This window comes from Stomoxys calcitrans, chromosome 4 (assembly GCF_963082655.1).
Source record: "Stomoxys calcitrans chromosome 4, idStoCalc2.1, whole genome shotgun sequence".
NCBI lineage: Eukaryota > Metazoa > Arthropoda > Insecta > Diptera > Muscidae > Stomoxys > Stomoxys calcitrans.
The window spans coordinates 85,590,683-85,614,369 of NC_081555.1; the positions used below are offsets into that span (position 1 = coordinate 85,590,683).

At 35.7% G+C, this 23,687-nt stretch overlaps 1 protein-coding gene across 1 annotated transcript in view; it reads right to left on the reverse strand.

Annotated features, from left to right (window-relative positions):
* Positions 1 to 20,713, reverse strand: part of LOC106089060 (rho guanine nucleotide exchange factor 10) — a 44,332-nt gene extending 23,619 nt beyond the window's left edge. The window contains exons 1-4 of the mRNA XM_013254815.2: positions 20,659 to 20,713; positions 19,156 to 20,306; positions 14,453 to 14,695; positions 735 to 1,572 (exon numbers count right to left, since the gene is read on the reverse strand). Coding sequence (XP_013110269.2) covers positions 735 to 1,572; positions 14,453 to 14,695; positions 19,156 to 20,306; positions 20,659 to 20,713 — 2,287 coding nt within the window. The remainder of the gene's footprint in view (positions 1 to 734; positions 1,573 to 14,452; positions 14,696 to 19,155; positions 20,307 to 20,658) is intronic.
* Between the last annotated feature and the right edge of the window lie 2,974 nt (positions 20,714 to 23,687).

Consider the following 23,687-nt stretch of genomic DNA (forward strand, 5'->3'; position numbering starts at 1 on the left):
TTGTCTTTAGAGAAAATTTCATACAAATTTTGTCTTTAGAGAAAATTTCATACAAATTTTGTCTTTAGAGAAAATTTCATACAAATTTTGTCTTTAGAGAAAATTTCATACAAATTTTGTCTTTAGAGAAAATTTCATACAAATTTTGTCTTTAGAGAAAATTTTATACAAATTTTGTCTTTAGAGAAAATTTCATACAAATTTTGTCTTTAGAGAAAATTTCATACAAATTTTGTCTTTAGAGAAAATTTCATACAAATTTTGTCTTTAGAGAAAATTTCATACAAATTTTGTCTTTAGAGAAAATTTCATACAAATTTTGTCTTTAGAGAAAATTTCATACAAATTTTGTCTTTAGAGAAAATTTCATACAAATTTTGTCTTTAGAGAAAATTTCATACAAATTTTGTCTTTAGAGAAAATTTCATACAAATTTTGTCTTTAGAGAAAATAGAAATGTTGTCTTTAGAGAAAATAGAAATTTTGTCTTTAGAGAAAATTTCATTGAAATGTAGTCTTTAGAGAAAATTTCATAGAAATTTTGTGTTTAGGGAAAATTTTATTGAAATTTTTCTAAAGGAAAATTTTTATTGAAATTTTGTCTTAAGAGACATTTCATTGAAATTTTGTCTTTAGGGAAATTTTCATACAAGGCTTTTCCATTTTATTTTTCTAAATATTTTATGTCTTTTCTATATTTATTTTTGTTTTAAATGTAATTTTAAACAACTCACCTGCAGTTAATATTCTCGATAACGTTGCGGAAGTACTATTATCGACTATTTCCACATCCGTAACGGGATACATCCATTTGAATGTCAACTTTTCTGTGGCACCAAAATCGTGCGATTGCTTCGGTGCCACCGATACACAAATGACTTTATCATTCAGCAGCAGCAAACGGCGTTGCTTCGATTTGACTATAAAACCGGCCTGATTAAATTCCAAATGTGTTACATTATCCTCTCTGAGCAAATAACGTGGCCGATTGCCCTCGGTGGTGGTTAGAGAGCGTGTATTGAATGTGCCACTTATGTGGCCCAACATCTCCTTGAAACCCTGATACTGTTCAGCCTCACGTTTGCGCTCGTTGAGCATTTCGGCCAACAGCTCCAGCTGTGTTAAAGCCAATTGCAGCGACATGCGATCATGATGTCCCTGGGGTGTATATTTGAGTAGATCCTGCAAGAAGAGTATGAACTGGGGGAAACGCTGCACCGGCTTAACCATTAGACCGAAGAAACTTAAACGATCGTGAGCACTAATTTGTTTAACTTTGAAGAAATCCGCCAGGGCCGATTTGCGTTTCTCTTCCATTTTGGCTAATTCCATGGCAGCTGAGAAATTATTGATGAAACCCGAATAGATCTCCAAGATACGTGGCTTACTGAAGGCGCTAACAAAACAATCACCCAGTTTCTCGTCACGATCCCAATTGCGGACACATTCGGCCAGGGCAATGCGAAATAGTTGATGCGATTGCAGAATGTCAGGCAGGCGATGAAAGAGTGTATTAATTTTGGTAGCACTCAAAACGGGTGGACTACTTTCTTCCAGAGGTTTTTTGTAATCCTGCATATGCAGTGGGTGTACGAACGAAGGGGTGGTGTAGATGATGACGATGTTATAAGAAAATAGTTTAGTAGAGGAAGAGAATAAAAGAAAACGTAAAAGAAGAAGAATTATTTTAATATTTTTTTACCAACATTGGGTTGTTTAGAATGTGTGTGGAGTGTGCCTAAGTGAAATTTATGTGGAAGGTGAAAAGCAATTTTATTAAAACCTTAAAGAAGAATGTAATGATGACTTAATTAAGGCAATCAGTTTTTTATTTATAATAAGCTGTGGCGCAAATTTAATTTCTTAGAATAAGTTTGGTATACCTGTCACTTAATAAAAGGAGGTACTTATTTCTGACTTAACAAAGTTATATATTTAAAAAATAAATTAAGAACACGTACTCATAATCTTCGAAAATCAAATTTCTTTGATGAAATTTTTGAAACATCACTTTTCAAGGTAAATTTCCCTTAAAAAAATATTTGTATGAAATTTTATTGAAAGAAAACATATATTAAAATATCTCAAGGAAAAAAATTTTAACAAGATTACTTTTATAGATTTCGTGATGTCTCGAACATAAGAAATTAAAAAAATTGCCTAAAAAACAAATCTATGGACTTTTCTAAAAGGATAAAGTTTAAAATTCTCTTTAAAGACAAAACTACGAAATTCAATAACAAAATTTGAAGGAAATTTTCTCTAATGTAGAAATTTTCACAAAGAAAAATTTTTACGAAATTTTCTGTGAAGAAAAAATTTGTATTGAATTATCGCTTAAGCCAAACAATATATGCATGAAATTTTCCATAATGACAAAATGTTTATGCAATTTGGTAAGAATTTCTCCAACTTGGGAAAAAGACAACCCAACAGCAGGTAGAACTTCAACTCCTGGTGGAGATATCGGAAGGGGGCGGACCCTCCCCCATTACCCTAAAAACACCGCCCAAAATCAAAAGTGGACCGATAAGGACAATATGGATATCAAACAAAAGATATTGAAGAGATTAATACGAACATGGTCTTAAAAATTGGGTCCAACTCTTCCCAGAGAGTCGCCCCAACCCCAAAACTCTTCAAAGCAGACATATTGATCGTTCCTATCAATATGGGGCTCCAATTAAAAGTATTTGGGAGTAAAAATCTGGCATACAAAATCATGTAGAAGTATAGGGGAGCAGCCCCCTCCAATTTGAATGGAAATCTCAATGACTTTGTTTAGACAAAATTTTCTGAAAAGAAAATATTACTAGCACACTCCTTAAAAGACAATATTCGTGAAATGTTCACCAAGAATAAAATGTTTATGAAATTTTCCTTTTTTCCTGGAGCATATTCATATTTAACATAGCTCACTCTATTTAATTTCAGCAATAATACGCTATTTATGGGTGAAAAAACTTCAATCGGAAGATCAGTCTATATGGAGCGGTATCTAAAAATGGTTCGATCGACACGGACAGGATCTTAACAAAAATCATTTAGCCAAATTTGATCCCAAACGGGTAATAAATACATCTTATATGGGGGATTTACACCGATTTGAGATATTGGCGGTTTGTGGTTTACCTTTTTTAATGCGCTCGAAGAAAGGTGCCTTAATATGATCCAATACTCGTCTGCCCAATGTATTAATCGCAACCACATTCTGCCTAAAACCTTTTAAAAAAGGATTTTTATTTTGCTTTCTATTTTAAATAGAAACAAAAACAAACCCTACATCGATTTCAGCCGGACAAATAACTCCGAAAATAAAATCAATGAGACGAAAGCAAAAATTGTGAAATTTAATTACCTTTGCCCTAAAAGGCAAAAATCTTTAACATGAAAAAATTTGGCAGAGCCCGGCCGAGAGCCGTTGAAGAGCGTTCGAAGCCATCAATACAACTTCCAACAGATGCACAGAATCATGTGTATACCATGGGAGTACTGTAATTGTGTAGACAAAAAAATAAATTTGCCTTTATACAAAAACATTGGGAAAAGTACAGCTTGGGGAAAGTACAGCTAGTAGACATTCGGTATCAATACAACGTACCAACATACGACATATTGTAACCAAATAACGAAGCGCGTCCCATAGTGGCTGGTATGTGTTGCGCTCTCTGGCTTTCCTTTTCCATTTGTAAAGAAAATATCCGATCATTGAACTCGTCTCGAGAGACAAAAAAATCAAAAATTGTTAAATTTAATTATCTTCGCCTAACAAGCAAAAAACTTCAAAATTAAGGAATTTTTTGCATTAAAAATATTAAAATTTTTCTACAGATAGATTTTTTTTTTTCTTATAAACTGAAAACTGAATTCGGCCTAAAAATCCAACAACTGCACTCAAAAAGTTTTAAACGGAATTGTTTTTGCATAGTTTAAATTACTTTAAACTTCCCACAGATAAATTATGTACCAAAAAGCACTAAAACTGAAAGGTAAAATTATTGGAAAAATTGATTTTTGGAACTTTTTGGACGATCCATGTGAAGATTGGCAGACACATCTTTATTACACAACCCATTTAGATTCGCCTGCCTCCCCCAGGCTATCAGTCGCTCAACTGTTTTAAAGAAGACAATTTTAATATGAAACATTGCAATTATAAACAAGTAAGAGCGTGCTAAGTTCGGCCGGGCCGAATCTTATATACCCTCCACCATCGATCGCATTTGTCAAGTTCTTTGCGCAGTATTTTTAGGCAAACAACAAATAATGGATAAGAATTATTATGCTATTGAATTGAATGTTGAAGACCATAGTAGACATCATTGGGTAGTATTTCAGTCCATTCGGATAAGAATTGCGGCTTGTAGAGGCTCAAAAAGCATAATCAAGAGATCGGTTTATATGGGAGCCGTATCAGGCTATAGATCGATTAAGACCATATTAGGCACGTATGTTGAAGATTATAGGAGCAGTCGTTGTACAAAATTTCAGCAAAATCGGATAAGAATTGCGCCCTCTAGTGGCACAAGAAGTCAAGTCCCCAGATGAGTTTATATGGTAGCTATATCAAAACATGGACCGATATGGCCCATTTACAATACCAACCGACTTACGCTCATGAGAAGTATTTGTGCAAAATTTCAAGCGGCTAGCTTTACTCATTCGAAAGTTAGCGTGCTTTTGACAGACAGACAGACGGACGGACGGACATCGATAGATCGATTTAAAATGGCATTACAACCAAGAATATATATATCCTTTATGGGGTCTAAAATGCATATTTCGAGGTGTTACAAGCGGAATGACGAATTTAGTGAACCCCATCCTTTGGTGAAGGGTATAAAAATTTCCTTCCGATACATACAACTGGGTCTGTATGTATCGGATCTTTCCATCGGGCTTTTGGTCTTCCCGATTTGTGTGTACCACCATGTTTGTCTTTAAAAGACTTCTTTGCTGGAGCTTCATCCATTCATCCATTCTGACAACATAACCTAGCATACGCAGCCGTTTTATTTTGATGTGTGTAACTACGCTATCGTCGTAATACAGCTCACTCAGCTCTTGGTTCGTACGTCGCCTATATTCTCTATTAATGCAAACTGGTCCATATATTTTACGAAGAATCTTTCTCTCAAATACTCCAGGCACTGCCTCATCTGTTTTCACAAGTACCCATGCCTCAGAACCATATAACAACACAGGTAGTATGAGAGTTTTGTATAGTTTAATCTTCCTCTGTCGCTTGAGTTCTTCGCCTTATCTCAAAACTGGTGTCATTCGTTTCGGTTACGGCGGTGCCGAAGTAGATAAAGTTACTGACTCTTTCAAAGTTGTGGTTCCCAACTTTCTCCATTTTCTTTATCTGCTCGGTTGTACAAGGCGTTTTAGGAGTTCAAACCATCCATAAGATACTCTACATTCAAAAAATGTTAAACCTCAACAATAGTTTAAATTAACTAAATTTGAGCAGTATTGAACTTCATATTGCGCTAAAGTATTATGTGGTTGTTATGAGTTCAGCAATTTTTTAACAGCTACGAAATTGTTTATACATAATACTAGTTCATTTTAAACTTTCCAGAAGTAAAATATAAACTTACAAGCATTAAAGCTGAAATGAAAGCTAGTGAAAAAAAATTTATTTCTGTCAAATTAGAGATTGGCGGACACATCTTTATTACACAACACATTTAGTTCCGCATGTCTCCCTACCCCATGCTCTCAATCGCTAAGCTATATTGAAGAAGATATATTATATGAAGATTGCAATTATAAATTAAATAAAACTAAACCATTTTGCCGCAGTTGAGCGTAGAACCAAAGATCTTCTGATTATAAAGCAGACGAACTACGCACTCCTTTACATCACTGTTATTTGAATCTGACACTATTTTTCCCATTTAATATTTGCTTACAACACAAAAGCGAACCATTTTATAACTTTTTTCATCAAAGATTTTCATGCTTTTTTGTTTACGTTTGGCATGTTCTATTTTTAGGCACAATGTCTCACCATTACAATTAAGTTTATTAAATTTGAAATTAAAATGAACGTTTCAGTTATATTGAACTAAAAGTACAAATTTCTTTAAGTAGTTCCATTCAGTAATAAATTTAAGAAAAGATATTGTAAATAATGACATGATTTTAACCATGTTCAGTAAAGTTCTCACTTATCGTCATTTAAGGAAAATTACTAACTCCACCCTAGTTGTAAACTATTTTATCTATAGTCATGCGTAGTTAGTTTTATTTCTACGAAGTTAATTTTTGAACTGCTAAAGAGTTTTTAACTAATCGTGAATAAATAGCATGAACTAACTTGTATTAGGTAATTAACTCATAGTTACGATAAGGATTTCTCTGAATGTGGTTTTAGTTTTCAAGAGTATAACACAAACGTTCAAGCATATGTAAGAGTTTTGAGTATACTCTCTCGTGATATCTATTTTTAGTTCTAAGAGTATACCAGAAACCAAATGGTCCTTTGTTTTATACATATTGAAGTACCTTCTATTATTATATGAAAAACTTAAAAACTTTTTTTGCCACATTTAATTTTCAAGTAATCAATTTTTTTTGTTTTTAAATATTTTTCTTTCCTTCCACATAAATGTTTATATCTTATAGGTGTGTGGGTGTTTCTTTTTGTAAATGCATTGTTGTGATTTCTATAATATACTGTACAAATTATTTACTTTAATTTTGCAACTATTGAGGATGATGTATGAATGGTTGGTTGGTTAGTAAATGATGAGAGAGAAAAAATGTACAAAAATAAATTGTTGATAGACATATTTTTTTCATTTTCGATTTGATTTCGATTTAGGATTTTTTTTGTTTTTGTTCATAATAGCGTGACGTAGTAATATAGTTAGGGGGGAGAAGTTATTATTGATTTTTTTTTTTTTTTTGATTTTTGTTATATGGATGGCATGTAAAGAAATAAATTACAAAAAAAGATTCATGTATTAATAGAATAATATGGTATTATGAGTAACAGAAATACAAACAAATAATCAGGGATTTCAACAAGAGTGCAAAGCATGAGCATTATATATGCAAAAGTAGAAAAATTTTGGCAGAGCTTAGAAAAATGCTGATTACAATTGAAAAAGGTAAGGCAAAACATGCAAATGTCAGAAAGTAAACCGAAAAACATAGAAAAACTCAGCAACATTTTTTTTAACAAATCCTAGCCCATTTGCCTTTCGTTGAATATGCGAAGAATAAAATCCTTTTTCTTTCCTTTGTCCTTTCACAAACATTTGCAAATCATGTGGTAATCTTTGATTTTTCCATTTCATCGTTACAAATTGAATTGATGTTGGTTATTTGGTTACTACTCTCATGATTGAAGTCAATTGCTAAGGGAATAGAATTTTATGCTTTCCTCCAAGGCAATTATTTAATTGTCCTTCCTTTCACCTCACACATTGCACAATGTATCAACATTTGCCCTTGTGCCACATATCTATAATAAAAGGTGAGTGTTAGTGGCTTTAGTGACCATTTGAGGGATTTAACTTTGAGTTTTGGTTTGGTGTACAAAACAAAATGATCACTAATTGAATTTATCGGGGCAAAATATTAGTGTATTTGGACTCGACGCTTGAGAATATAAGCAATCAAGATAATTGCATGGTATAGGATAAATAACCGGCAGGTTATGGCTAAGTGGATTGATGCTTTATAGCATTGACCCCTTGGAGACATGAGACATGCTATGAAAATGTATCATTATCACTACTTTGTTATGTAAGTCAGGGGTAATTGTTTTCTTGGTAATGCATGGTTAGCAGTATTTGGGGTTTGAAGGATTAAAGGTTGCATGTGTCAGAACACATGGACATTTTTATTATAATCAAATGGTACGATGCATAGATTAGGAAGATTAAACATGGTTTTGCAAATTCATTGACACTTTGAAAACTCAGTAAACAAAAAGATTTTCTCGGAAATGGATACTAATTTAAAGCGGTAGTGTCTTGAAAATGTGATTGAAAAAAATCCTCAATAATTCTAAAGCTTAGCAGAAAACAGAAATTTTATGGAAACAGTTAAATTTTTTTAGGGAGTCCATGTTACATTTCTGTCAAATTAGAGATTGGCGGACACATCTTTATTACACAACACATTTAGTTCCGCATGTCTCCCTACCCCATGCTCTCAATCGCTAAGCTATATTGAAGAAGATATATTATATGAAGATTGCAATTATAAATTAAATAAAACTAAACCATTTTGCCGCAGTTGAGCGTAGAACCAAAGATCTTCTGATTATAAAGCAGACGAACTACGCACTCCTTTACATCACTGTTATTTGAATCTGACACTATTTTTCCCATTTAATATTTGCTTACAACACAAAAGCGAACCATTTTATAACTTTTTTCATCAAAGATTTTCATGCTTTTTTGTTTACGTTTGGCATGTTCTATTTTTAGGCACAATGTCTCACCATTACAATTAAGTTTATTAAATTTGAAATTAAAATGAACGTTTCAGTTATATTGAACTAAAAGTACAAATTTCTTTAAGTAGTTCCATTCAGTAATAAATTTAAGAAAAGATATTGTAAATAATGACATGATTTTAACCATGTTCAGTAAAGTTCTCACTTATCGTCATTTAAGGAAAATTACTAACTCCACCCTAGTTGTAAACTATTTTATCTATAGTCATGCGTAGTTAGTTTTATTTCTACGAAGTTAATTTTTGAACTGCTAAAGAGTTTTTAACTAATCGTGAATAAATAGCATGAACTAACTTGTATTAGGTAATTAACTCATAGTTACGATAAGGATTTCTCTGAATGTGGTTTTAGTTTTCAAGAGTATAACACAAACGTTCAAGCATATGTAAGAGTTTTGAGTATACTCTCTCGTGATATCTATTTTTAGTTCTAAGAGTATACCAGAAACCAAATGGTCCTTTGTTTTATACATATTGAAGTACCTTCTATTATTATATGAAAAACTTAAAAACTTTTTTTGCCACATTTAATTTTCAAGTAATCAATTTTTTTTGTTTTTAAATATTTTTCTTTCCTTCCACATAAATGTTTATATCTTATAGGTGTGTGGGTGTTTCTTTTTGTAAATGCATTGTTGTGATTTCTATAATATACTGTACAAATTATTTACTTTAATTTTGCAACTATTGAGGATGATGTATGAATGGTTGGTTGGTTAGTAAATGATGAGAGAGAAAAAATGTACAAAAATAAATTGTTGATAGACATATTTTTTTCATTTTCGATTTGATTTCGATTTAGGATTTTTTTTGTTTTTGTTCATAATAGCGTGACGTAGTAATATAGTTAGGGGGGAGAAGTTATTATTGATTTTTTTTTTTTTTTTGATTTTTGTTATATGGATGGCATGTAAAGAAATAAATTACAAAAAAAGATTCATGTATTAATAGAATAATATGGTATTATGAGTAACAGAAATACAAACAAATAATCAGGGATTTCAACAAGAGTGCAAAGCATGAGCATTATATATGCAAAAGTAGAAAAATTTTGGCAGAGCTTAGAAAAATGCTGATTACAATTGAAAAAGGTAAGGCAAAACATGCAAATGTCAGAAAGTAAACCGAAAAACATAGAAAAACTCAGCAACATTTTTTTTAACAAATCCTAGCCCATTTGCCTTTCGTTGAATATGCGAAGAATAAAATCCTTTTTCTTTCCTTTGTCCTTTCACAAACATTTGCAAATCATGTGGTAATCTTTGATTTTTCCATTTCATCGTTACAAATTGAATTGATGTTGGTTATTTGGTTACTACTCTCATGATTGAAGTCAATTGCTAAGGGAATAGAATTTTATGCTTTCCTCCAAGGCAATTATTTAATTGTCCTTCCTTTCACCTCACACATTGCACAATGTATCAACATTTGCCCTTGTGCCACATATCTATAATAAAAGGTGAGTGTTAGTGGCTTTAGTGACCATTTGAGGGATTTAACTTTGAGTTTTGGTTTGGTGTACAAAACAAAATGATCACTAATTGAATTTATCGGGGCAAAATATTAGTGTATTTGGACTCGACGCTTGAGAATATAAGCAATCAAGATAATTGCATGGTATAGGATAAATAACCGGCAGGTTATGGCTAAGTGGATTGATGCTTTATAGCATTGACCCCTTGGAGACATGAGACATGCTATGAAAATGTATCATTATCACTACTTTGTTATGTAAGTCAGGGGTAATTGTTTTCTTGGTAATGCATGGTTAGCAGTATTTGGGGTTTGAAGGATTAAAGGTTGCATGTGTCAGAACACATGGACATTTTTATTATAATCAAATGGTACGATGCATAGATTAGGAAGATTAAACATGGTTTTGCAAATTCATTGACACTTTGAAAACTCAGTAAACAAAAAGATTTTCTCGGAAATGGATACTAATTTAAAGCGGTAGTGTCTTGAAAATGTGATTGAAAAAAATCCTCAATAATTCTAAAGCTTAGCAGAAAACAGAAATTTTATGGAAACAGTTAAATTTTTTTAGGGAGTCCATGTTACATTACGGACTGGCCGAATCGAATATACCCTCCGCCATTTATAGAAAACAAAGGATAATGAATAAAAATTGATTGTACCATATCAGGTTATGGACCAATTTGGACCATACTTGGTTTGGATGTTGGAGACCATAATCATTGGACAATATCTCAGCCAAATCAGAGAAGAATTGCGCTTTATAGGAACTCAAGAAGTAATATCGGAAGATGGGTTTATATGAAAGCTATATCACATTAAATATATATCACATGGAGGCCACCGTAGCGTAGAGGTTAGCATGTCCGCCTATGACGCTGAACGCCTGGGTTCGAGTCCTGGCGAGACCATCAGAAATAAGTTATAGTCCTATTCGGACAATAAATGAATGCAGAACATTGTAGAATTCATTGTGTAATATTTCAGTTCATTCGGATAAGAATTGCGCCTTGTAGGGGCTCAAGAAACAAACTCGGGAGATAGGTTTATAAGGGAGCTGTATCAAGCTGCACATTACACAAGTATGTTGAAAGTCATGGAGAATTCGTTGTATAAAATTTCTGCCAAATCGGATAAGAATTGCGCCCTCCAGAGGCTCAAGAAGTCAAGAATCCAGATCGATTTATATGGCAGCTATAACAGGTTATATACCGATTTGCGCCATACTTAGTACATTTATTGGAAGTCATAACAAAACACCTCATGCTAAATTTCAGCCAAATGGGATGAGAATTGCGCGCTCTATTGGCTCAAGAAGTCAAGATCCAAGAACGGTTTATATGACAGCTATACCAGATTATGCACCGATTTTATTCAAACTTAGTACAGTTGTTGAAAGTGATATCAAAACATTATGTGCCAAATTTCAGTCAAATCGGATGAGAATTGCGCCCTCTAGAGGCTCAAGAAGTCAAGACCCAAGAGGTTTACAATCCCAACTGACGTACACTAATAAAAAGTATTTGTGCGGCTAGCTTATCTCCTTCGAAAGTTAGCCTGCTTTCGACAGACAGACGGACGGACATGGCTATATCAACTTAAAATGACATGACGACCAAGAACATATATACTTTATGGGGTTTGAGAAGCATATTTCGAGGTTTTACAAACAGAATGACAGAATTGGTATACCCTCATCCTATGGTGGAGGGTATGAAAATTTTTTAGCGATGGTTTTCCCCTCCTAATTCCGGCAAAATTTGTGAGGTACTATGCCATGTAAAACTTCTCTCCAAAGAGGTGTCGTTCGGACTCGGCTATAAAAAGGAGGTCCCTTATCATTGAGCTTAAACTTGAATCGGACTGCACTCATTGATATGTGAGAAGTTTGCCCCTGTTCCTTAGTGGAATGTTCATGGGAAAAATTTGCATTACATTTGCATATATGACATTATAAATCGATTCCCGGCGCGGGATAGCTGTGAGCACCACACAGGCTGGAACATTGGGCTCCAATTTGTGTGGTGTTCATTGCTGTCACGAGAAGCTTAACTGCGAGGTACTGGGCGGGTCCATAGGTTGCAGATAGTGGAATGCTCCATACGAAACAGCTGCAACGACAACCGGTATCGAGCGAAGAGTCTCACTGAGAGGTCGGGCGGCACCGGTTGTTGCACAAATACTGAGTGTCTATGATACTCGATATAACGAGGCGAGTTATTGGCGCCTTTAAACAACCAATGGCAACCTGTTGCCACGGCGATCGGTCATTTGCACCGGAACGAGCTTGTTCACCTACAGGAGTTTGGCGAGGATAGCCACTTCCACATAAAAATGTGACTTATAACAACAACATAAACCGACTAAAACCATATTTGGCACGCATGTTGAAGGCCCCAGGAGAAATCGTTGCGCCAACTACACTTCCAAAAATTATAGTCGGTAGATCATTTTATATGGGAGCTATATCAGGTTATGCAACGATTTGGACCATACTTGGCATATTTATTGGAAATAAAAAAAAAACTTCATGCTAAATTTTAGCCACATCGGATTGTAGTTGCGCTCTCTAGAGGCCCAACAAGTCAATAGTCAAGATCGGTTTATATGGCAGCTATATCAAAACATGGACAGATATGGCCCATTTCCAATCTCAACTGACCTCAAATGATTGGAAGTATGTGTGCAAAATTTCTAGCGCCTAAGTATTTAATTGTGGATGGGTTTTTTGAGCGTCGTTCACCAGACTACAATACCATATTGCTTTCAAACCCATTTCTGCCGGTTGTACGTACCGGATTGAACCGATGGATTTTATCAAAGGCTGCCAACTCAGTGTACAACACGCTGGTACAACAACAACCAGATGGGTTTATAGGTCTGTCAACTACATGCGGTTTAAGCTTCCATCTTTCGTCAATACACCACTTGCAGGTGTATAGGTCGGGAGTTACATTTTTCGTCCCTTCCAAAATGTTTTATTGGAGGTTTTAATTTCAATCTATGGACACATCCTGGAATCTTGTCCCGTTGGTATTTTACATCTCCAACTGAAAAGGACAATAGACGTCCTACACGCCGTCGACAAAAGATCTGGAAAAATTGGTTGCGTATTCTGATGACATGGCTACTGCGGCTAGGGACAATTTTCCCGCGGTTCCTAGAGACATACTTAAAAAAGCTTTCGTGTAGGACGTCTATTGTCCCTTTCCAGTTGGTATTTTACATCTCCAACTGAAAAGGACAATAGACGTCCTACACGCCGTCGACGAAAGCTTTTTTAAGTATGTCTCTAGGAACCGCGGGAAAATTGTTCCTAGCCGCAGTAGCCATGTCATCAGAATACGCAACCAAATTTTCCAGAGACAATCATATATAGTTAACGACTTTTTTCAAAGAAGTGGAGTCGGAACTCATCATTGAGGTGTGTCTCTTCTGATCCATCTGCGTATATATCTGATATATAAATTTGAGGCACGTGTCTAAGGCAGCACAAACAGAACGATATGGGATCCAAATAAGTTTTTGGGTGAAAGTACGAATCTGCCATCAAAATTTGTGGTAATTACCTCACAAATCGATTACCTAGATACATATTTAAATATAACTCTCTTACGAACCGATCTTTGATTTCCTTAGTCGCAAGAAGCCCTAACTTTTTGCCTTATATATTAAATTTCGTTTCAATTCGATAAATGCTTAACAGAAAATAAAATGATTGTTTTTTTTTGATCTTTTTATTGAATTAACAATGCTGCTGTTTTTAAATCTTTGCATAATGTAAAATTGCCATGGCAATGGCATTCACATTTAAAGGCAAAACTCTTAATAAAAGAAATTTTGCCTGCGTACAACTCAAAACAATGAATTTGAGAAAAATCTTTGATTGATGTAAATAATGCAAATTTTATGATGTGTGAAATTTCACATGAGCGAATTTTGTTGTAGAAAGAAAAAACTAAACTAAAATTGATGCCCCAAACCTCAAAGAAACAAAGTCAGCTGAAGATTTAGTAGCAAAAAAGTAGCCAAAAGTCTAATAAAAAGCTTCAAACATGATTTCAATTCCCATTAATCAAGTCAATGGATGGCTGGATGGATGGAAACAACCTACTGTTCATAAATAAAATCAAAGCAAACTATTCATCCAACAAACAAGGAGAAGCTTAAGAAAATGCAAATAAATCTTTTTTTTACAAAAAATGTTAGTTATGAAGAAAATATGAGAGAAACAAAAACATGCAAACTCATGATATGCAAAGATTTTTTTAGTAAAAAAAAAATAAAAAGAAAAAAAAATTCCCAACTGATGTTGGGAAACTTTTGCGAATTAGATTTAACAAGAGCTAAGCTATAGGCTATATGAAAAATTGTTAGTAAACTTATGAATAAAGTGAATAGAACCAATCAGAAACAGGAAATGAATTGAATTTTTAAGAAAAATCTCACTACAATACTTTTGGTTGAAAGCTTTTGATTTGAATGATGATGAACTTACATTGACTAGACGTTGCAGTGTTGCCACATATGAATTTTCACTGTGTACTATGGCCGACACAATGTGACGACGTTTCAGTTGTTGCTGTGAGAGACCAGGTGGCGCTGGTGGTAGCATTGGCTGTACCAGACGATTGTGAGCGGTGCGGGCAGTACCATTTGCACGACTGCCAGGTGGTATCATAAAATCCAAATCGAATCTTGAAGTCGATGCGGTTAATGAAGCCAAATCGTCATCATCGTTCTGAAAATGAAGAACAAAAGAAAAGAAGAAAAGTAATTATTAACAAGGAAGTTAGTAGTAAGATTGATTGGTTATGTTGATTAAGGAAGAGACAGGATATTAACTGATATCCTGTTGTCCAAAAAGTAGTTTTGGTAATAATAAGAATAAACGAAAAAGAGGACATAAGTATAATATCTTGAATATTTCTTTGCTGGTATGCATATAAAATATTGACAAAAAAGTTGTAGTCAATGGTATGATTGAGAGAAAGGATACCACAAATCGGACTAAAGGCAAAATGAAGATAGGAAGTAATAAGCTATGATGGGAAAAACATCATTAGAACTTTAAGGCTATACTGAAGTCTGGCCATTTGGACTAAATACAATCCTCTAGAAAGATAGGAGGACACGATAGTAACAACCTTGAATATGAAAACGAGAAAAACAATTCAGAGCCTAAGAACTACAAGAGGACTAAGTACCTGGAAGGGCAGGGACACAAAAGATATCGACCCCAAATGCTCAATGTCGTTGCAGATCCTGCAGAAATATGCCTCTCCCTGCATGACACACATTGCAGTCCTTATGTAGTCAGGACTCTTATCAGTAGTCCGAAGTTTTGATTTTTCAGACCCAGAACGGGCGACGTGCTGTCCCGTGAAATACTCGGGGTCATCGTTCGCGCGGTCATCGTAGAAGGCGTCCACGTCTACAGGCGAGCTCTCACTGAAACCAAAGCAAGATTGGCGCCAATCATCTAGGCATTCCTAGCCAGCTTTTCAGACGCTTCGTTCTCCGTCAGCCATTAATGGCTCAGGAAACAGCTGAGCCTAACAGCTCAGCTCATTACATGTTCTCACCAGTCTTGACCTAGTAGAGGCCATACGTAAAGCCTTCGGCCCCGTTTGAATGTTCAAGTATACCGTGCCATTCACATCGGACCGTCGCTTTCGCAACGACATTGCACACTTATTAGGGCAAAGGAATAACATAAGAAAAATTATGGAGATTCCAAAAATAGCCACCATTATGTGCAAAATTTGGGAGAATCCTGAGACTACCTAGACTATAATTGACACTGGAAGTTCTCTGTGAACCCTACAGATCAACAAAATGGTCTAAACAGTTTATAACTCAATGTGGTATGTCAAGTGTGGAAGTTATGATCGGTGAGTACCAAAATAAGTAAAGGTTGTGCGAGAGGTTTCCCAACAGGGTGCTCTAGCCTGAAGAATCTGTTTTTCGATCTTTTTTCATGGGACTAATACAAGCCATCTACACATTAAACTATCACTGATGGAAAAGACTTTGCAAAATCATGCACCAATGTTGTCATTATGATACACAGAAGTTGTTCGAATATTGTTACCAAGCGTGGATTATTTTTTAAACACGCGTTGTTTGTTGTGCACCGGCCGTTATGAACATCATCCTTAAAAATGAGTATGTAGACCGAACTTAATTTAAATGACTTATAGATAAAAGATGTTGCAAATTCATGTCCTAAAGGTATCATACACAGGCGTCATTGAAAATGCTGTCAACATACGGGGTTGATTTTGTGAACGCACGTTGTGGTTTCATGCACTGACCGTTGTGATGTACATGGGCGGCTGGTGCGCTGTGGTAAGGAGTTTGTAAACACGAAAACTTAAAAAAAAACCTGTGACCTAGACAGAATGTGAACGCCTGCGGAAGTTTCGTTCACAAAAGCTGTTGTTGATTTATGCATACCTGTGCCCTAGACAGAATGTGAACGCCTGCGGACGTTTCGTTCACAAACACTGTTGTTGATTTATGCACATTTGTGGTTGATCGGATAACAGCTGTGTGTTGATTCAGATTTATGAACCAACGTGGTCAATTTATCAACGCCGTGGTTGGTTTTTTTGTGGGGCTCTTACAAGACTTGACTTCGAATTCAGGTCTGAGTATTTCGCCGGAGTCTTCGAGCCGAAGCGGGTAAGTTTTGCGACTCCGGCTTGATTCCGGCTTCGAAAACTCGACTCTGTCGCCCTGAATGTGGTGTCGGGTATTATAACTTATATAACGGGTAAAAAAATGGACCCACAGTTAAAAATTTTGATCGACTCAGAATTTCTTCGATTAAGCCATATCTATCCATCTTTCTGTTTGTTCATCCAAGTTAATTTGTTTGCGAAGCAGAGGTGAAGAACTATCGATAGTCGGCGCTATCGATACTCGACGATAGTAGTTTTACAAACCCACAATAGGCGCGTTTATTTTCTGATTTCGCTGTATTTTGGAAAATGAAGTTTTATTAAGGCCATCAACATCCGAATCGAATATGATTCATATCGGGCCATTTTATATACAGCTACCATATAGACCGATCAGCAGATTTGGGGATTTGAATTTACAACTGCTGCTTGTCCATGCGATGCTGTCAGTATCCGGCGAAATAGCTGGAGTGCTGCAATCTGGGACATGCATTTTCAAGCCAGAGTGGTATCTCCTCAGATCATCGTGCAAGTTTGAAGTATTTTCGCTGGTTTTGTACTACTTTCAGTAGTTAATGCACTTTGCAAATGTTTTGTCATTTGATCTTTTTTTCCTTTTTTTGTGTTCGCCTATCGGTCGCCAAATCTTTTTCCGAATCCGTGGTACTACAATCGTATGCCTGGCTTTCAGCGCTCGACACTCTGAGTGTGAGGGAGCTCCTACGTTTATCTTAAATTCAACACATAGTCAAAATACTTCATAACTGCTTTGAAAGTAAACATTATAACGTTTTGAACAAAACAATCCATTTCACTTTATCGTAGTATCACTTTTTTAATAAATTTGTTCGCAAATATTTTTTTAGCAAGAGCCACAAAGTAACGCGCAAATTTCACTTGGTAAAGTGATAACAAAACTATCGACTATAGTGTCACTATCGAAAATATCTTGGCCGCTATCGATAGTGCCAAATCATCGATAGTGCTATCGATAGTTCTCCACCTGTAGTACGAAGTACAGATCACATTTTCGATCCGATTGAATTCCAATTTGACACAGGTGACTTTCCCGCTATCGATAGTGCCCAATCATCGATAATGCTATCGGTAGTTCTCTACCTCTAGTACGAAGTACAGACCACATTTTCAATCCGATTGAATTGCAATTTGAAACTGGTGACTTTCCCGGCCTAGAGACGACTAACTTATTTATCTGTCAAAAACAAACTGACAATCCAAAATAGCTGATATTACCAATGTATATAACAGACATGTGTACCAACATAACAGAAACAAGTAAAAGCGTGCTAAGTTCGGCCGGGCCGAATCTTATATACCCTCCACCATGAATCGCATTTGTCGAGTTTTTTTCCCGGCATCTCTTCTTAGGCAAAAAAGGATATAAGAAAAGAGTTGCTCTGCTTTTAAAACGATATCAAGATATTGTCCGGTTCGGACCACAATTAAATTATATGTTGGAGACCTGTGTAAAATTTCAGCCAATTCGTATAAGAATTGCGCCCATTGGGGCTCACGAAGTAAAATAGAGAGAACGATTTATATGGGATCTGTATCGGGCTATAGACCGATTCAGACCATAATAAACACGTTTGGTGATGGTCATGAGAGGATCCGTCGTACAAAATTTCAGGCATATCGGATAATAATTGCGACCTCTAGGGGTCAAGAAGTCAAGATCCCAGATCGGTTTATATGACAGCTAATCAGGTTATGAACCGATTTGAACCTTATTTGACACAGTTGTTGAAAGTAAAAATAAAATACGTCATGCAAAATTTCAGCCAAATCGGATAGGAATTGCGCCCTCTAGAAGCTCAAGAAGTCAAATAACCAGATCTGTTTATATGACAGCTATATCAGGTTATGAACCGATTTCAACCATACTTGGCACAGTTGTTGGATATCATAACGAAATACTTCGTGCAAAAATTCATTCAAATCGGATAAGAATTGTGCCCTCTAGAGGCTCAAGAAGTCAAGACCCCAGATCGGTTTATATGGCAGCTATATCAAAACATGGACCGATATGGCCCATTTACAATACCAACCGACCTACACTAATAAGAAGTATTTGTGCAAAATTTCAAGCGGCTAGCTTTACTCCTTCGGAAGTTAGCGTGCTTTCGACAGACAGACGGACGGACGGACAGACGGACGGACGGACGGACGGACGGACGGACAGACGGACGGACATGGCTAAATCGACATAAAATTTCACGACGATCAAGAATATATATACTTTATGGGGTCTCAGACGAATATTTCGAGTAGTTACAAACAGAATGACGAAATTAGTATACCCCCCATCTTATGGTGGAGGGTATAAAAATTCGAAAATCGAACATGCGTAACTCACGAAATATGAAAATAACGGTTATTTTTTTATCAGAACTCGTATAGCTCAATTTAGACCCCGACTGACTTCCCCTACTTGTTTTTGTTTCTACTTTGCAATGAACTCCAAAAGTCAAAGAGAATAAAAATTTCAACTTACCTCTGGTACTCCAGGCATTTTACACGCAGATTTTGATGTATTCGCAGAATTTGAGCTTATCTTTTGTGGCGATCCTAGCGTGGAATCACATGTGGAATCTGGCATATCGATACTCGATGAATTCGAGTGTCTACCATCGCGGCCACCCACATCGTATTGATGCGAAGAGCCTCGTCGTATGGAGAACCATCTTGAGAGTCTACCACCCGGTGATTCACCGGGTGTTGTTATATCTTCTCTCGGTGGCTGATGAGCTGTTGGCATGGTGGCACACGTTGTACTGGCACGTCGGGTTAAAGTTCCTCCTCCGCCGCCAACTCCTGTACTGCTACTTCCCGTACTCGAATTACTGCTGCTATCAGCCGGTGAGTTTTGTGAGTGAGTCGAGCGCCATTTGTCAAAGGACAGATGCTGTTTGGCCCGATTGAAGGTCGAACGCAATTGGGAATTGCGTTGATTTGTGGCACTTAATGAAGACGTCACGCTGCCGTTTATGTCTTCCGCGTGAGTCAACTCTTCGTCTTCCGAAGAGCTGTTAAGTGGTGGTGGTATTGGAGAGATGGTATTAAAATCGCCGGTGGCACTATCGCCAATATGATCCGCACTGTTGGGTGATGTGGTACCGCTGCCGCCGCAGCCGCCAACACCAACGGCAGTAGATCCGCCGTTGGCGTTAAAACTACCGCCAGCTATTGTGTTGCCGGTAACAGCTCCTGCTCCCTGAAGAGCGAGCTGCTGTTGATGCTGATATGGCGGCTGTTGTTGTGTTTGTTGTAAGGGATTTTGCTGTGAATTAGCCGCCGCCGCCTCTCCACAGCGGCCTATGGCACTTGAATTTTGTGTTGAATGTTGACTGTTCTGCTGTAGCTGATGATGATGGTGATGTTGATGGGAGTGGAGGGTATGATGTTGATTCTGTTGTCCTGCTGCCGGTGGAGGTTGTATTAGCTGTAATGGTTGCAAACCGTTACGTCCTGTTGTCAACGTATCAGGACGTCTTGGATTTGTGGTATTATGTAATTGTGCTGTGGTTGTTGTTGTTAGCAAATTGCCGTTATTTGGCGCACTCGAGTTTAGCGCTGAGTTTTGATTATTATTATGGGTTGAGGGTAGAGGATCCTCCCAAGAACCAGAATTTAATTTTGATTCATCTGTAATATAGAGACAAACAAAGGAGAATGATATAGTAAATTTTAATATTCAAAAAAAAAAAGAAAAATCGGTTATTAAAACAAGAAATTGTTAGCAAATTTTGAATTTGCAGATCCCCTTGGGGATGACTATTTTTTTTTTAAATTTTTATCTAGTTGGCATCTCTTTCATTCTTTCTATATGACTATCTTACTTTTTAATGTTATGGATGGATTTAGATTTACTTTGCCGTATGTATTCACTATTTTGTTATTGTCTAACTAGATGTATAACTTGCCACAAAAGAACCGGCCATGGACACCAGACATTATTTTTATTCTTTCCCTTGCCTAGCAGTTCATCAACACTGACCCTTCTTTATGGCTAAACTGAAAAGCTTATCATCATTATTTTGCATGCGAAACATTAATAGTCCATAAGCACAACAAAGTTGGGAGTCTTCTATGTCATACAAAAAGCAACAGACAATAATAGGAATGTTCCTGACGTCTTACAGTCTATAATAATGGAAAATTGGATTCTCAGATATATATTACATCAAAGTTATACTTCACAATAGTTCCAACAAAATTTTTTGATTCCAAAGATGTAAGAAACAAAATTTTATGTGTGGCTATTACGGCTGGTCGATGAATTTATTATTTAGAGTCGAGCTAACTTTTCATGGTAATGAACATCACAAGATATAAAGGATTTTTTTTTTCATTTCTGGAAAGAAATTGCAGGTCAAGAGATGGATTCAATCACTGACAACACGCCACTCTAAAATTCGTCGCGGGCAGACTACTCTTCCGTACAGTAATGTTGCTCTCTAACCTTCTCGTCTGTCAGGCCTGCAGTTCATAGGATGTTATTTTGTAGTCTTGAAATTAAATTCACATCCGAATTGGAATATGGAGATTTAATTTTGCTCTCACAAGCTAATTCCTTCAGCCGTTTTACAACATCTCTTCGTGTGTCTAAGAGATTTTCAAAGATAATTTTCTAAAATTGGCTGGCTTTATTCGAGCTTTCGTTTCATATACACCAACAATGTTGATGACTTCGAAACTGAAGAATAAAAATCTACTGTGCAAAGGTGTTATATATACCTGCCTCATCTGGTACAAAGCGCCTAATCTCACGTTAAGAAGTTTCAAGTTCTTCAAAATATAGAGGCATTTATTTTGAAGAATTTGAAATAATAAATAATAAACTTTGCAGATACCGTACAGACTTACTACACTCATCCAACAAATTTAGGTTTAAGTGGCAGTCTGCCATCAGACTCACTTAGACGTTTTTGTCCATTGTGACACCACAAGAATGGACGAAGGAAGATGCCTTCTAGTCCCTACCGTAGAACCATCCAGATCGTTTTAAAAAGTCTAATAACTTGTGAATGTTCGCAGCCGCTAAATCAGACAAGTTCTCAAAAAAATGAGAACCTCAAGTGGAACTCCTTCTTACTGCTAGTGCGGGACACAAACACAGAAGGTTTTCTATAGTCTCTTCTTCTTCGATGTCCTCACAGCTTCTGCAAAAGTGTTTGCAGGAAACTTTCAGTCTGTCAGCATGTTTCAAGATTAGACAGTGATCTGTCATGACGGACATAATGACTGAGATGTCAGTTCTAGCCAATGACAGTAAAGCAGTAGACCTCCTCAAACCTAGATTAGGCCAAATAGTTTTTGGAATGCTCACAGCCCCTCTTTGTGACCATCTATTATTCGTTGTCCTTCGGGCCAGTCCTGAAAACTTAGCTTGCATGTCGCTAGAGGCATACCCACAGATTCCAGTATCCCTGGAATGTGTAGGGTAGTTCCTAGTCTCCCAAGCTCGTCCGCTTTACAATTCCCTGGGATATCTCTGTGGCCCAGCGGCACTCACAACAGGTGAATTTAGAACTGTTCAGCCCTCTCGTTGAGAGATCTGCGACAGTCGAGGGCGGTTTTTGTGTTCAGAAATACGTTCTCCAGGGATTTAATGGCTGTCTGAGAAGATATTTATGCCAATCGTCGTAATGACATTATATCTAAGCCATTCCACCACTTCCTAAATTGCAGGGATCTCTGCTTGATACACAATTGTAGTTCCAATCGGTTCTATCAGGAATAGTGCTACAGTACTTTTTTTTTATCAAAAAGCGGCTCTTTTATGCACAGAATTACTAGAGAATTATACTTATGCCCTGTTAGGGAATGTAGCGACTAATAAATCCAAAAAAATTACCAAATTGAAAATTATTGGCCTTCATAAAACTTCATGAAGCCTTAAAATAGGTTTAATATGTGGCAGTTCCTATTTCAAATCTATATTAAGTTTTGTGAGTAAGGCCGTATATGTTTATGTTGATATTATTATCATATAATTATACCATAGACATATGTATTTTCAGTTATATTTGTATAATCTAATTTTTGTTTATATAATGGGTTTCCTAGTTTTTAATTTTTAATCGATATAGTGAATAAAAAAAAAAAAAAAATATATATATATATATATATATATATATATATATATATATATATATATTTTTTTTTTTTTTTAGATACCTCTGAAACCTTTGTTGGGAATTGTTGTAATATCAAACTATGAAAATACTTGGAAACATAATTTGTAAATGAAGATGATATTTGAAAATTGAAGTACATAATATGCTGGTCTCTTAGAATAACTCCAATTTATTTTGATGGGGTTGTTAGAGATTTTATAATAGCTGGGAAGATAAGAATAAGCTTTTTAAGTTCTTAAAAAAAATAAAAAGGTTTTCCCGTTTCTCAAAAAATGTTTCTTTACCTCTACTCTCCAATAGATGGCGTTGCAGAGAAAACTTTTAATAAGTCACGTCAATTTTCCCACTTTAACAAAAATTTTTACAAAACTAAAATTGTTATTAAGAAATATTTCTAAACAATTTTGTATTAAAAAAAACGGTGATACTGATAAAATTAAAATAAAAGTTGTCCTTATTAATAATTTTTAAACAAAGTTATAAATTAATATCAAATTATTTTTTTTGTACATTTTCTTTGTATTTCTTCTGAGTTCCAATTTTTGCCTTTTCTAAACATTTTTAAATTTCGGCGGGAACACAGCTCAAAGGTTTGCAGCAAAGTCTTAAAACAAATGACGCAAAACGACGCCTTCAATTTATTTTGTAGACTTTATTTCTGTACATTTTTTTTGCAAGCGTGCTATAAATGTCCATTAAACTGTCTGCCTGAGTATGAGAACTTTTCAAAAGAAACTTATGAAACAAAATCATTCCCACAGCCATTGATTGGTTGGTTGGTTCTGCTGGTTAAGTTCTGTGACACAATCAAATTTAGGAAACAATAATTCTCGGAATTATTCAAGTGCTCGTCAATATGTCTATGTAGATACATAGACTTTTTTGG